The sequence below is a fragment of the Arabidopsis thaliana genome (assembly GCF_000001735.4).
Source record: "Arabidopsis thaliana chromosome 1 sequence".
NCBI lineage: Eukaryota > Viridiplantae > Streptophyta > Magnoliopsida > Brassicales > Brassicaceae > Arabidopsis > Arabidopsis thaliana.
This window is the reverse complement of record NC_003070.9, coordinates 19847862-19861963: the sequence shown is the minus strand read 5'-3', so window position 1 is coordinate 19861963 and position 14102 is coordinate 19847862. Positions and strand designations below refer to the sequence as shown.

Below are 14102 nucleotides of genomic sequence, written 5' to 3'. Positions count from 1 at the left end.
TGACTAATAAACTTTAATTCGGTATAAAATTAAAAACAACTTGGACCAAACGTAAGCGGGTGACTGGAAAAACGATATTTTTATACCAGTACAATTTGCAAAGTATTGTTTTCTTATATAAAACATACTGTACAATGTTAATTCTTTACCCAAATTCATAAAAAAAAAAAAATTATATCCAAACTTTATAGGTCGCACGTATTTTAGGATCTGCAATAACAAATGTTAGTTAATACTAACATACGTCGACTCAAATGACCCATGTTTAATGAATTAGCATCATCTTCAATCAAACCATGTCGTTTTGATCACAATTTTTCTTTTTCTTTTTTAAACCTAAGATTCAAATCCAAAACTAAAAGTAAAAAATAATATAAAAACACGAAATGAAACAATCTCGACAATCCAAAGAGCAAACAAAATCTTCAAAGTTGCGAGAGAGAGTTTTTTTCTCTAGACCTAACAATGTGTATTAGCAGGTTTCTGCAATGGGTGTTGCCAATCTTCGTGTTATGCATTATGTGCATAAAGATAAGGCCTTCGCGTACTGGTCTTGTACATGTGTCTACGCACCTGAATCTCGGTATTGCTCTGAAGAGCACAAAAAGATGGCCTTAGCAGAACGGGAATATGAGCTACCACATAACTTTGCCAATGTCCATTTGCATACGAATATGGAGGATCTTGTCCTACCAAAGATTATAAGCTATTTGAGAGATCCTCAACTAGGTATCATTGAAATACCTAATCTACAATACATAGACGACGTTTTTAATGTCACTCCCACTGAGCAACCAGATATGTTCTCTACTAACCTCGACGAAAGAGAAGAATTCAACATATGGTTGTTTATGATGATTTCGTGACAAATGGGTTTCTCATGTCAATTGAAATAACAATGGGACGATTTTGAAAATAATGTAAAATAGTAATGATATGTACTACAATTTTTAGTTTTACATAATATCCTTGAAATTTGAAAGATCCATCTAAACCCATTTATGCTTGGGGTTTTTCCATTTTCACTAAAACCTCTCCATTTTTATCATCTTCCAATGGCGATTTCTCGTTCCATCCTTCACCGGCCAGCTAAATCCTTTTCCTCACTGTTCACTCGTTCCTTCTCTTCGTCATCTCCTCTCGCCAATTCCCCTACTGTTTCTCGATCTGCGTCTTCGTTGTTGAATCGTTCACGTTCTCTCGTTTCTGGATTCTCAGCGTTGGTCCGTGCCGGTGTATCTCTAGCTAGGTGTATGTCTACGCAGGTTACTTCCGCTTCGCTGAATGATCCGAGCCCTAACTGGTCGAATCGGCCACCAAAGGATACGATTTTGCTTGATGGTTGTGATTTCGAGCATTGGTTTGTTGTCATGGAAATCTCTCTAGAGACGAGATTATTGATTACTACATCAAAACCCTAGCTCAAGTTGTTGGCAGGTATATATATAGATCCATTTCCACAGTGTTCTTTGATCTGTTTCTAGAGTCTTACTTTGTTAAGTGTGTATCTTATTTTTGCGTTTTAGTGAAGAGGAGGCAAGGATGAAGATTTACTCTGTGTCGCACAAATGCTACTTTGCTTTTGGAGCTCTTGTTTCAGAAGATCTTTCACATAAGATCAAAGGTTAAAGCTTGTTAATTCTTTTGCTTAGCTTGAGTTTATTATAAGCATTGATTTCTTATACTTTTGTATGTGAACAATCCAGAGTTGCCTAAGGTTAAGTGGGTTCTTCCTGATTCCTACTTGGATGGGAAGAATAAAGACTATGGAGGTATGTTGTTTAACTCTGATGATTGTGCTTTCTAGTCACAATATACATTGTTGTAAGGGACACTAAGATTTGATCTTGTCAGAGAGTAGTAATTAGTTTTTGATGGGTTTTCTGAAATTTGATTGTTTCAGGAGAACCTTTCATTGATGGAAAGGCTGTTCCTTATGACCCAAAGTATCATGAAGAATGGATAAGAAACAATGCTAATGCAACTAATGAAAACAGACGCCCTCGCAGGCCTCGCAACTCGGATGGAGGCAGGAACGATAGGGGAAACCAAGACACGGGTTACAGACGTCCACCACCAAACCAAGGTATGGGAGGTGCTCCACCTCCACCGCCTCACATAGGCAACAACCCAAACATGCCTCCTCATATACAACCACCTAACATGAACCAGAACTACAGAGGTCCTCCTCCACCACCAAACATGAACCAGAACTATCAGGGACCACCAGCACCAAACATGAACCAGAACTATCAGGGACCTCCACCATCAAACATGGGTCAGAACTACCAGGGACCACCACCGCCAAACATGAACCAGAGCTATCAGGGACCTCCACCGCCAAACATGAACCAGAGCTATCAGGGACCTCCACCGTCGAACATGGGCCAGAACTACAGGGGACCTTCACTGCCGCCACCAAACATGAGTCAGAATTACGAGGGACCACCACCACCGAACATGAATGGAGGATGGTCTGGAAACTACCAGCAGAACGGTGGATACCAACAACAAGGTCAGGGTGGTGGAATGCAGCAACAGCCTTACCCACCCAATAGGAACCAGAGTTAAACCGTCTTGTGTTTTCATGTATAGGAGCGGATACCATTTTGTGGTCAGTGTTCTTCAGTTTGTCACTCTGCTTTGTGAGAGAGAGACTGAGAGTTTTAGTCTAATAAGTTCTGCATGAGTTATTGTAGCCAGCACTCGTCAATCTATTTATTTATTATATCCTCAAGTCAACCTTGTTTATTTATTTAGTGGCACAAGAAAAAAAGAGAAAGCTATAAACTAGGAGTAGAAAAGAGTTAATCAAAATCCATCGATTTCATGGCAAAAAGACCAAATCTCGATAAAACATCACTTCCTCGTTGGTTCTTAGCAGCTTGGATCTGATCAGCAAGTGAGATATCTCCTCTTGTTCGCTCTTTCCTTATCAAATCCAAATCCAGTTTCTCCAGTTTAGCTGCAACTGAAACAACCCTATCCGTTCCAATTGCGATCTTACCAAGACTTGTTTTCTTCTTGTGAATCTGACAAGACATTTAATCAAACCAAAGAATCATCAAGTGGGTTTCTAATATTCTTCAGAGTCATCAACGGAGTAGTTTTTTTATACCTTTGTTAGTCTCTTCTTTAGTTTAGAACGTGAAGCAATGGTTGGATTCTCCCTTTCCTGCTTTGGCTTTCGAATCTTTCCTTCTCGTCGGTCTTTCTCCTCACGTTCTTTCTTTTTTTCTGCAGCTCTCCTCATCTTCTCGGTCCTGGCTTTTGCAGCTTCTTTTGCTATCATCTTGGTTTGTTCCTTAGCTCTTGCTTTCTCTTCAGCTAACTGAAGCTGCTCAGATGAAAAATCTTGTTTTATTTTTTCATAGCTGTCCCAGTCAAGTTCTGCCTCGCCACTTCCTCCTTTCCTTGCAGCTTCTGCAATGTTTTCTGACCACGATGACATGAACTTCTCCTTTAATCGCTTCGATCTTGACCGTTCTGCCCAAACTTGTTTCACTGAAGCTCTTATCTTCTCCTTGGTTTCATTACTGCAAGAGACAAACTTAGCTTAGATATGGCTCTAGCTTCATTGTTCTCTATTCTACACTCAATACTTTACAAATCTACCTGTGTGGTTGTTGATGATCGGACATCTTCTTCCGAACCTGCAAGATATTGAAGAGAAGAAAAAGTTCTTTGCCAAATAAGTTTTCTTCCTTCACTTCTCACTGTAAACAATAGAAGATGGGACAACAACAAAATGTCCCTGAATTTGCATTGAATCTTACTTGACTTCACCTTGGGATTTGTCAAAGCTTCGATTGTTCTCTGCTTGATTCGTCTTCGAGTGTCTGTTAAAGAGTATCAACAATCTCACTACACAAAGCCTCAAAGAAGAAACAATGTAGAAAATCGAAGAAAAGATCCTTCTACCTTCACTGTGTTTCCTTCCTTTGTTCCATGGCACCTTTCCTTTATTAGCTAATCCAATCTTCCTTCTCCTTTCCTCTTCTTTAATCTTCCTATCACTATCACTATCAGCTTCAGTATCTTTGTTCATAGCTTTCACTTCCAAAAGACTTGAATTGACTTCTTTCCTATGAATCTCAAACACATTGTACAATGAACCTACAGATTTCAACTCCAAGTGTCTGATAGACCTCAAAGAAGCAAGTGAATTAGGTATTCTCAAAACGATTGGTTCTTTGAGAGTCCAATAGATTGAATTTGGGAACCACCAAGCGCATTGGAATGGAGCACGAGTTGATTGAAATGTGCATTTCATCTCCATTGATAAACCTCTGCAAAAACAGTATTTGACCAAATCGAAATCAAAATAGGTCAAATAAAATCAAACAACCAGTACCTGAACGATAAATCAATGAATTTCTACATAATTTTCATCAAATTAGAAATAGATTTTTATAAATCCTTGATTTCAGAGATGATTTCAAATCACAAGAGATAAGAGTTTGAGAATGCAGAAGCACTCACAAATTTAGTGACATACACGGCACGGAGACGAACAGGAGACAAGAGAAAACTCTGAAAAGTTTCCTTTTATGGTTTCTCAAACGCGAAAGCCATTGAAGAAGAAGAAGAAGAGTGCGCAGACACGAAGAGAGAGAGAGAGAGAGAGAGAGAGAGAGAGAGCGGGAGAAACAGATAAGGAAGATGAAGAACACTAATGGGCCGTGAATGGGCCTAATCTTTATTAATACCTTAAATTACAATTTACCCTATTTCAAAGTAAAGTACACCTTTGTTTTAGAGGTTCTCTCTCTTTACTACTATAAACTCGAAAGTGTACCCAAATGAGTATTATCTTCATGTACATATTAATTTATTTAGTACGGTTTTGATTTATCATTGAAATATGAGAGCTGAAGAGACCCAAAAAAATCGGAATAAATTTGAACACCACAATGTGTAAAGATTTTTTCCCTAAAATCAAAAACAAATTAGACGAAAAATCTTAAAAATTAAATTACGAAAAAGACCTGAAAGGATTAAAGTAAAGAGGGTGGTGGTATATCTCATCGAGTGTCTCGCCCAGCTTCTTCAGTCTTCACCACATAATATTAATAAAAAGCATTTTCTTCTTTCGATTGCTTCAGATTCGTCAGCTCACTCTTTCCTCTCCAGAAGAAACCCTAGACATCTCATCGCCAAAATGTTCAGATCTATGCTCGTCCGATCTTCTGCCTCCGCGAAGCAGGCGGTTATCCGCCGTAGCTTCTCCTCCGGCTCCGTCCCCGAGCGTAAAGTCGCCATCCTTGGTGCCGCCGGTGGAATTGGTCAGCCTCTTGCTCTCCTCATGAAGCTTAATCCTCTTGTCTCTTCCCTCTCCCTCTACGATATCGCTAACACTCCTGGAGTTGCTGCTGATGTTGGTCACATCAACACCAGATCTGAGGTATTACAAACAAAATCCCTTTTTGATTTGAATTGCTTCCTCGTTCAGATTTTGAACAGAGATGTATCATTTTGGCTTATTAGACTTGTGACTTGTTCACTATACTGATTCATGTGCTATGTACTTGTGTTTGATAGGTTGTTGGATACATGGGCGATGATAACTTGGCCAAAGCTCTTGAAGGAGCTGATCTCGTTATCATTCCAGCTGGTGTACCAAGGAAGCCTGGTATGACCCGTGACGATCTTTTCAACATTAATGCTGGAATTGTCAAGAACCTTTGCACTGCCATCGCCAAGTACTGCCCACATGTAAGCATATGATCTAATGCATATCAGAGTTGATGTTTCTTTTGGAATCATATTTCGCATTGCTATCTCCAAGAATTACTGGTTTTTAGGCCTCAGTTTTCTTATAGATGACATGTCTTGAGCGTGAATTTGCTCTCGCTTCTCCAAGATTGTTGATTTTTAGGTGTAAAAATGTCTCCTTTTGTTCTACTAAATTTGGTTTTCTATCAAAGGATTGACCTTTGAACTTACTCTTTTGCTGAATCAGGCGCTTATTAATATGATCAGCAACCCTGTGAACTCTACTGTTCCAATTGCAGCTGAGATATTTAAGAAGGCTGGTATGTACGATGAAAAGAAATTGTTTGGTGTTACCACTCTTGACGTCGTCAGGGCCAGGACTTTCTATGCTGGAAAGGCAAATGTCCCAGTTGCAGGTTTGTTTAGATGCCTTTTCTGCTCTTGTATTCATTCATAAGTTTTGCTTCGAAATGTGTTCATCTTATTAGCTGTGATCACAATTTGAATCCCGAGCCTGAGGCTTTAATTTGAATGCTTTTCGTGTCTGCAGAAGTTAATGTTCCGGTGATTGGTGGTCATGCTGGGGTTACTATTCTCCCTCTCTTCTCTCAGGTTTCCTCTCACTTCCTCTCTACTCAGACTGTGGTCGAATGTTTTATATCTTACAACTGCGGTTTAGCTCTGTTCGACTCAAAGTTATTCTGTTTGTGAAAATATAGGCAACTCCTCAAGCCAACTTGTCAAGTGACATACTTACCGCCCTTACTAAGCGTACCCAAGATGGAGGTACAGAAGTCGTGGAGGCAAAAGCAGGAAAAGGTTCAGCTACATTGTCCATGGCGTAAGTATTGTACTTCTTTACATAGTTGTTCTCACTTGGTAAATTTTCAGGATCCTACTTTTGATTTCTTAACTTCTTAAATCTGATAATCACAGCTATGCCGGAGCATTGTTCGCTGATGCATGCTTGAAAGGACTCAACGGTGTTCCAGATGTCATAGAATGCTCATACGTGCAATCTACAATCACCGAGCTTCCTTTCTTTGCCTCGAAGGTAATCCTCAAAACTTAACATCAAACACAGTATGTACGTCCTATGGTCTTGTGTCTCGGTTGATGAATATGAGGGTTTAATTATTATTCAGGTGAGGTTGGGGAAGAATGGTGTGGAGGAGGTTCTTGACTTGGGACCACTCTCAGACTTTGAGAAGGAAGGCTTGGAAGCATTGAAGCCAGAACTCAAGTCCTCCATAGAAAAGGGAGTCAAGTTTGCCAACCAGTGATTAAACCGAGTTTACTCGGTAATTTTTCCAATTTTCCAGCTAGAGTTGCCACCTCCTCCTTCATCGGGTTGTATCAATAAAAAATCCATGTTTGTGCCTCCATTAGTGAAACCATAAGGCTCTTTTTGGTTAATCACCAAACTCAAAGAAAAACTGTAACATGTCAAAGTTGTAATTCTTTCTTCCTTTTTGGAACCATGCGACTTTTTTTTCATGAACAAGAGATCATAAGTGTGGGTTGGTTCCTTTTTAATGCTGCGTCTGTGTCACCATACTTTCTGTTTCTCAGATATTACTTTCTTCTTTTTTGGGTTAAGTTTAAATTTCAGCCAAAAGTAAAAGAGATTTTTACAGATGTGATCTTCATTGGCATTTTACCAAAATAAACTCAAATTGAGAAGCTAACGTTTTGGAGGACTTGCATAGGTAGAGTTGATGTTAAATGGGTTCCATTTGATTGATCAGACGAGTTTATTTACTTCTTTTCTCGCTGTCGAGTATAGTTTAGTTTTTTACTTTTGTTAAAAATATGAGATTTCCAACATTAACCGCTCCAAACCGATTTTACATATTTTGGTTCGGAGTAGTTGATATGCCATGGGCTCCCTTTCGTCTTACATTCAAAAGGTTAGAGAAAAGGTCTATACACTTTCAGCCCAAATCATCAAAAACCAAAACTAGTTTGGTAACCCAAGTTTCATCTTCTTTTTTGCCCTCTCTTTTCTTCTTTTGGTTATTGTGACTTTTATTACAATTTACTTTTACAGTAGTTACACAAAAGTAACAATAATATTTTATTTCTAGACAAAAAGGGTACCAGAAAACTGAATTAAAGCATCGTCCTTTCACTTTTTTTTTTTTTAACATGGCACATGCATATTTATCATCCGTGTCAACATTCTTCCTTTCTTATATTTTTTTCACTAAAATTGCAAAACGGATTATTGGATCCACATTCGTCCTTTCTATATCCCTTTTCACGTAAACCAAATAATATGCCTCGATATATGATTAGTACCATATATTCTTTATTCTTTCTTTTGTGTACTCATGTATAATGTATTAGATTTATACAAGAAGACCCTAATAGACTCATTAACTCTAACAATTACCGTTAGTGTTTTTGTGTATTGCCCTTTAAAACTGTTCATGTTAGAGGAAACACTATTTGACCATCTAACTCTTGTAAACAAATCAAATAATCAGTTTATGTAAAATTATAAAGACGAATAAAAATAAAATATTTTACTACAATTCCCCTGAAAATGACTTAATACAAACTAATCATTTTGAAAGGGAATGGAAGAATGAATTTATAACTTTTCACAGTGCTTTAATTTCTTTTATTACGGAAAAAAATAAGACAATGGAAATAAACGAAATAAAACTAGGAAATTGACAGAAAAAATTGTGTTTATTTCTTTATCGGAAAAACAAGTTGACAAAAATAAATGAAAGGAATAAATATTGGGGAAAATAACTTAAGAGAGAGAGATAAGAGGAAATGACTATGAGGGTGATGGGGAGTGTACTTACTGACACACATGCGATCGAAAAACACTAAAAGCCTATAGGGTATATTCGTAAATTTATTTAGACTACACTTGGTTGAGTAGGTGCAATGGGAAACATTTATTTGAAATTTGATTCCATCTTTGCCTTACATATCGATACGTCATCTTTTTATGTGTGCATTGTCATTATTTGATGATCAAGAATATGGTACCAAATACATTATATATCAGAAAAGTTCGTATGACTACGGGTATTTAATTAAAAATACAGTACATGCATGGTCGGTGTGTATAATGGAGAAGTAGTTAGAAAGAGAATTTGTGGTAATGACAAAAAAATGGAAAACAATAATTGATTGTGTCCTAAACCAGTGAACCGTGCGATATTTCGTGCCTTTAAATTTGATGTTGCATGTCGTAGAACGATGTTTTGATAATTTCTTCTCTTGGGAAGGTAAAAGAAAAAATTATGGATTCAATGCAGATTGGCTCGATGAGTAGGAAACGCACTTACAAAAAACATAAATCTCCTATCTACAATCACATATTTCTTCTTATATCTCTCTTGAAATCTCTACATGAATCACACCTAAAATGTTCATATTTAATCACATACCATACTTGTATTAGTATGTCAAATGCTCGGGATTTCCTTGTTAACAAAAAAGAAAAAAAAAACTGATTGAGTTACCAAATTACGTATATATACACATTTTTATCTTTGTTTAAAGGAAATTCAAGTTAATTTTAAACTAAAACTATGTACAAGTATGTATCTCTATTATTTTCGTTTTCCATCTGAAACTTTACTACGTTTGGTTAATTAAAAGTGGGATTGACGAACAGTGGAGTTCGAGAACAGATAGTGGAAAGGAGCATAGACAATGGTTGATTATAGGGATACTGTCGAATCCTACGGATACTGGTGATGCATTTTACAGGGTGTAACCTCTAAAACCAATACAATTTGATTCGATGAAAATAATACTTTATTTGTTTAAAATAATACCATCAATATTAGTTTATACCGCCCAATTATTAGTGTCTCCAACTCTCCAACAGATCTAAAAGCTTTACTTTTTAGTTTTTATTATAAAAGAAATCTTCTTGTATTGTCTTTTTTTCCAACAACCCAAAACCTTTACTACCTCAAAAGTTCTGTATTAATATTTTCTAACACAGTACAGAACAATCTTTGACTTGGTAAAATTTGGGTTTATTAGTGCTTATAGTTTCTATCATCTTTAACAAAAAAAAATAGTGGTAGTCAGAACCAAACCTAAGAGGACTATGTATATGTGTTGATATTCTTACAGTAACCTCTACCAAAATATATCCATTGTAATGTATATAGCTAATACAATTCGAAATGTCATGTAAAATATTTCCACATGATGAATCGGACAAAAGCTTTTTGTTTTTCATTTAGAAAAACCATAAAATATATAATATAAAATAAGAAAACACTTTAAAAATGAAATAAAAGCACAAGTGATGATGATGAGTATCAGAGAGCTCTTTTTATGACCAAACACACTCCTTCCATTACCATTTCCCTCTCTTCCCCAAACCCCAAAATCTCTTCCTTTTTTTACCGTTACTGTAAATTTTCCGGCCAGAAACAAAAAATTAAAAAGAGCTTTCCTGGATTCTCGTTTAGTCAATTCCACATCTCTCTATCTCTTCTCTCTCTTCTTGCTTCCTCTGTTTTTGCTTCTTGAATTCTCAGAAACAGAGACAAATTCTAAAAAAGAAACAATCTTTAGACAAAAGAAGAGAAATTTAGTCATGGGTTAGTCTGCAAAATTCAATTACGTCTTCTTCTTCTTCTTCTTCTTCATCTTTGATTTGTTGGCGTGTTTAGGGTTTGGGATTTGGAGGAGAGGCAAAATGTTGAATTAAATAAATCGAACGACTCTGGATTCCTCGGCGGTTAACGACCGCCGTCGCCGCCGCCGTCATAATCCAACCACCACCACCATCAACGACCTTGAATTTCCACAATATGCTTCATCAATGGCACCAGATAACGACCATTTCTTAGATTCTCCGTCGCCGCCTCTTCTAGAGATGAGACACCACCAATCAGCGACGGAGAACGGTGGTGGTTGCGGCGAGATTGTGGAGGTACAAGGAGGTCACATTGTTCGGTCAACAGGAAGAAAAGACAGACATAGTAAAGTATGTACAGCGAAAGGACCACGTGACCGGCGCGTGAGACTCTCAGCTCCGACGGCGATTCAATTCTACGATGTTCAAGATAGACTTGGTTTTGATCGACCAAGTAAAGCTGTTGATTGGCTTATTACTAAAGCTAAATCCGCCATTGATGATCTTGCTCAGCTTCCTCCTTGGAACCCCGCCGATACTCTTCGTCAACACGCCGCCGCTGCTGCTAACGCTAAACCCAGAAAAACCAAAACTTTAATTTCTCCGCCACCGCCACAACCGGAAGAAACAGAGCATCATCGAATCGGAGAAGAAGAAGATAACGAATCGAGTTTTCTTCCGGCGTCAATGGATTCTGATTCGATAGCTGACACTATAAAGTCGTTTTTTCCGGTAGCTTCAACGCAACAGAGCTATCATCATCAGCCACCGTCACGAGGCAATACACAGAACCAAGATCTTCTTCGTCTCTCGCTTCAATCTTTCCAAAATGGTCCACCTTTTCCTAATCAAACAGAACCTGCTCTGTTCTCCGGCCAGAGCAATAATCAGTTAGCGTTTGACTCATCGACGGCAAGCTGGGAACAGAGTCATCAGTCACCGGAATTTGGAAAGATACAGAGACTAGTGTCATGGAACAACGTCGGAGCAGCTGAATCCGCCGGAAGTACCGGAGGATTTGTGTTTGCTTCTCCGTCGTCGTTGCATCCAGTTTATAGCCAAAGTCAGCTTTTATCACAGAGGGGTCCCCTTCAGTCCATTAACACACCTATGATTCGTGCTTGGTTTGATCCTCACCATCATCATCATCATCATCAGCAGTCCATGACCACTGACGATCTCCACCATCATCATCCCTACCATATCCCTCCCGGGATTCACCAATCTGCTATTCCAGGCATTGCATTTGCTTCAAGTGGTGAATTCTCCGGTTTTCGTATACCAGCACGGTTTCAAGGCGAACAAGAGGAGCACGGCGGCGACAACAAGCCGTCCTCTGCTTCATCCGATTCTCGCCATTAAACAAGTTCCAAAAACACATAAGATTGTGCAACACAACAGGTTTCTTTTCATATTCCAGGTTTGAAGTTTTTCGAAAACAACACCCATTTGTGAAAGTCTTGTCTTTTAACCATTCATCAAATTGATAACTTACATTGTTTTTAACGTTTCAGGGCGCTTCGAATGCGTGGAATAGTGAAGGCGGTTTTCGTTGTTGTGTGTTTCGAATATCCAAATGGCCTATAAATCTGATCAACAGTTTCAGGTTCTTCTTAAGTCTTTAAAAGCCTAGGCCTTGGTTAATTTGAATTCATCTTGTATCAATTAGAGAACGTTCTGTAAGTTCAATTCTGTTTTACAATGTTTAGCTCTAGCTACATGAGCTCACATCTTGTTTGTTGTAACTTGTTCTACAATTACTTGTCCTTTATTTATGTTCTTGTGTTGGAAACCTTTAACCCCACTTGAAGCTAAAGTCTTTTGTTTGCCCTTTATTCCATGTGGGTTTAATGCTTTCCCCAAGAAATATCTCATTTTGTTTGCCAATCCCAAAGAGGAACAGTGCTCTATCCATCTACATCAATCATCATATTGTTTGGTTTAGCGTTTATTAGAAGTATTATCTTCCCAATCTCTGTGGTTATAAACTTTCTTTTGACTAGCAAATGGAATTTGAAACAATCATTTCTCTTGTGTTTCTTAGTCTCTTCTTTTGGCCCCATAGATGAAGAGTCACTTTCCATAGACAGGGTTTGCATGTGTTGCTTCTTTTGGAGTTTAGAGTTTAGAATTATGGGTTTCTTTTAAAATTTGTTTAGTGGATGCAAGCTCTGATACTTAGTAAGAGTTTTGGCCCATGATCCACGGATCCCTATATAAATATCAGAGAAATGGTTTTTGACTTCTTTTCATAGAATCTTCCTCAATACTAGATTTCAAGATTTTATGAAAAAGGAGCAAAAGAGAATTTGATGTCTAGTGTCAAATAACTGTCTACTTTAAACAAGAGTGTAGGAGATCCACCGAACTTGAGTGTGATGTAGTCTTTAATAAGTAAAAAAGAATAGGACATTAGATTAGTAGATGAAGACACTCTTGTTGGTCTAAATGAAGGAAGTTGAAAGCAGAGCAAGTCTCTTTCTTTTCAGATCAATAGTGTGAAGGTATGAATTTTTGTCCATAATTTGTCGATTTTTGGCTATAATATCTTTCGGAAAGAAAACTTTGGTTTCTTATGGAGAAGTTATATAAAGAAGCAACACTTTACATGAGATGGGATAAGATGAGATTGGAAGTAGTGGCTAGACATCCGAAAGTAAATTGCAGCATAAAAAAGAAAAAGACAGCCTGAATCATATCCATTCTACATTTTAAAATTCTGTTATCTTTTCTTCTTCTTTTGTTCCTTCCTTGTAACCTTCTTGTTCAAATGTATATGATTGATGTACATACAATAAATGTAGCTCATGATGAATCTGGTTATGTGAAAAGATCAATGAGGTAAAAGAAACCTCTATGATTTTGGGGGCATGACAGAAGAAAAAGGGAATGTTGAAGAAGACATGAATGATAATAATAAAAAAGGATAGCAAAGTGTAAGAAAAGGATGAAACCAAAATGGGAAAAAAGGTTGTCACCTTTAAAGAATGGTCCCCTCTCTCTATTTCTTTCTATCTCTTGTCAGATCTCAAGGTTACATACAGCTGTCTTACTTTTCTTTGATTTTTCTTCATTCTATTCCATAGCCAATGATAATTTTCCAAAAAAAGAAGAAAAGAGTCGCAAAATGGCTCAAAACTTGATTGTTGGATAGTGGTCTAAAACCATTATTGTTAGTTTGCATCTCTCTTCAGAGGATGAGGTTACAACAAAAAGTTTTAAAACCGGCTCTTTTGGTTATTAAGTAATGAGGTTACTACGTTTGATGTTGTTTGAGTTAACCGGTTTCATTTACTGAATGATAAGAAGCCAACCAAATTTGATCCAATTTTCCTTATTGACACTAAAAGTTTATGTTCCTTCAAACACCATCAAATTCTGGCAGGCATGAATTTTCTGATTTACATTTGGTTTAGCTTCATACACAAAATGATGATATCAAGAGTTAAGGACCGAACCAAAAAAAAGAAGTTAGAGCTCGTCTTTCAAAAGGTTCTCCGGATTCATATACAGTTTTTGGGTCTAAAAATGTTTGTAAATAAGAATTCTATCGAAAATAATAAAGACTCAAGTTTTGGTCCCGGCGGGGCTCGAACCCGCGACCTTCGGCTCATAAGACCAACGCTCTAACCAACTGAGCTACGGGACCTGACGATAACATTCTACGTTAGTACATAATGAATCAATTATTCATCGGCTTATGGTACAATTGGCATTACTTGCTAAGTAAGTGTCATAAGTTGGTTCGATCATTTTTTTT

At 37.5% G+C, this 14102-nt stretch overlaps 5 protein-coding genes, 1 long non-coding RNA gene and 1 other non-coding gene across 9 annotated transcripts; 4 read left to right on the top strand and 3 right to left on the bottom strand.

Annotated features, from left to right (window-relative positions):
• Nucleotides 1–488: 488 nt before the first annotated feature.
• AT1G53265 (uncharacterized protein) lies at nt 489–866 on the top strand (the record flags this gene model as incomplete). The annotated part of the gene is made up of 1 exon (NM_148585.1): nt 489–866. One exon carries the CDS (start codon nt 489–491, stop codon nt 864–866), a length of 378 nt encoding a protein of 125 aa, NP_683426.1.
• A 121-nt stretch (nt 867–987) lies between these two features.
• On the top strand, nt 988–2697 carry AT1G53260 (uncharacterized protein). Of its 2 annotated transcripts, NM_001084240.1 has the most exons (5): nt 988–1437; nt 1527–1624; nt 1707–1772; nt 1904–2182; nt 2293–2697. In NM_001084240.1, exons 2-5 carry the CDS (start codon nt 1543–1545, stop codon nt 2556–2558), a joined length of 693 nt encoding a protein of 230 aa, NP_001077709.1. In that variant the 5' UTR covers nt 988–1437; nt 1527–1542; the 3' UTR covers nt 2559–2697. The 2 variants fall into 2 exon arrangements, with proteins under 2 accessions (NP_001077709.1, NP_175733.2); NM_104204.2 differs by having other exon boundaries at nt 1904–2697.
• Nucleotides 2689–4613, bottom strand: AT1G53250 (histone-lysine N-methyltransferase, H3 lysine-79 specific-like protein). Its single transcript, NM_104203.4, has 6 exons — nt 4483–4613; nt 3922–4289; nt 3787–3839; nt 3616–3653; nt 3119–3536; nt 2689–3032 (listed from the first exon to the last, which is right to left on the bottom strand). The coding sequence occupies exons 1-6, from the start codon at nt 4494–4496 to the stop codon at nt 2808–2810; spliced, it is 1116 nt and encodes a 371-aa protein (NP_175732.2). The 5' UTR covers nt 4497–4613; the 3' UTR covers nt 2689–2807.
• Nucleotides 4614–4817: 204 nt separating this feature from the next.
• mMDH1 (Lactate/malate dehydrogenase family protein) lies at nt 4818–7349 on the top strand. Its single transcript, NM_104202.3, has 7 exons — nt 4818–5404; nt 5542–5715; nt 5963–6131; nt 6266–6327; nt 6435–6556; nt 6652–6769; nt 6861–7349. The coding sequence occupies exons 1-7, from the start codon at nt 5162–5164 to the stop codon at nt 6996–6998; spliced, it is 1026 nt and encodes a 341-aa protein (NP_564625.1). The 5' UTR covers nt 4818–5161; the 3' UTR covers nt 6999–7349.
• A 2487-nt stretch (nt 7350–9836) lies between these two features.
• AT1G53233 lies at nt 9837–11763 on the bottom strand. Its single transcript, NR_139863.1, has one exon. It is a non-coding gene; the product is annotated as an other RNA (long non-coding RNA).
• TCP3 (TEOSINTE BRANCHED 1, cycloidea and PCF transcription factor 3) lies at nt 10239–12176 on the top strand (the record flags this gene model as incomplete). 2 transcript variants are annotated; one of them, NM_104201.3, is made up of 2 exons in its annotated part: nt 10239–11762; nt 11857–12176. In NM_104201.3, the coding sequence occupies one exon, from the start codon at nt 10529–10531 to the stop codon at nt 11702–11704; it is 1176 nt and encodes a 391-aa protein (NP_564624.2). The 2 variants fall into 2 exon arrangements, with proteins under 2 accessions (NP_564624.2, NP_001322492.1); NM_001333584.1 differs by lacking the exon at nt 11857–12176 and having other exon boundaries at nt 10529–11704.
• A 1741-nt stretch (nt 12177–13917) lies between these two features.
• AT1G53220 lies at nt 13918–13991 on the bottom strand. Its single transcript has one exon. It is a non-coding gene; the product is annotated as a tRNA-Ile (tRNA).
• Between the last annotated feature and the right edge of the window lie 111 nt (nt 13992–14102).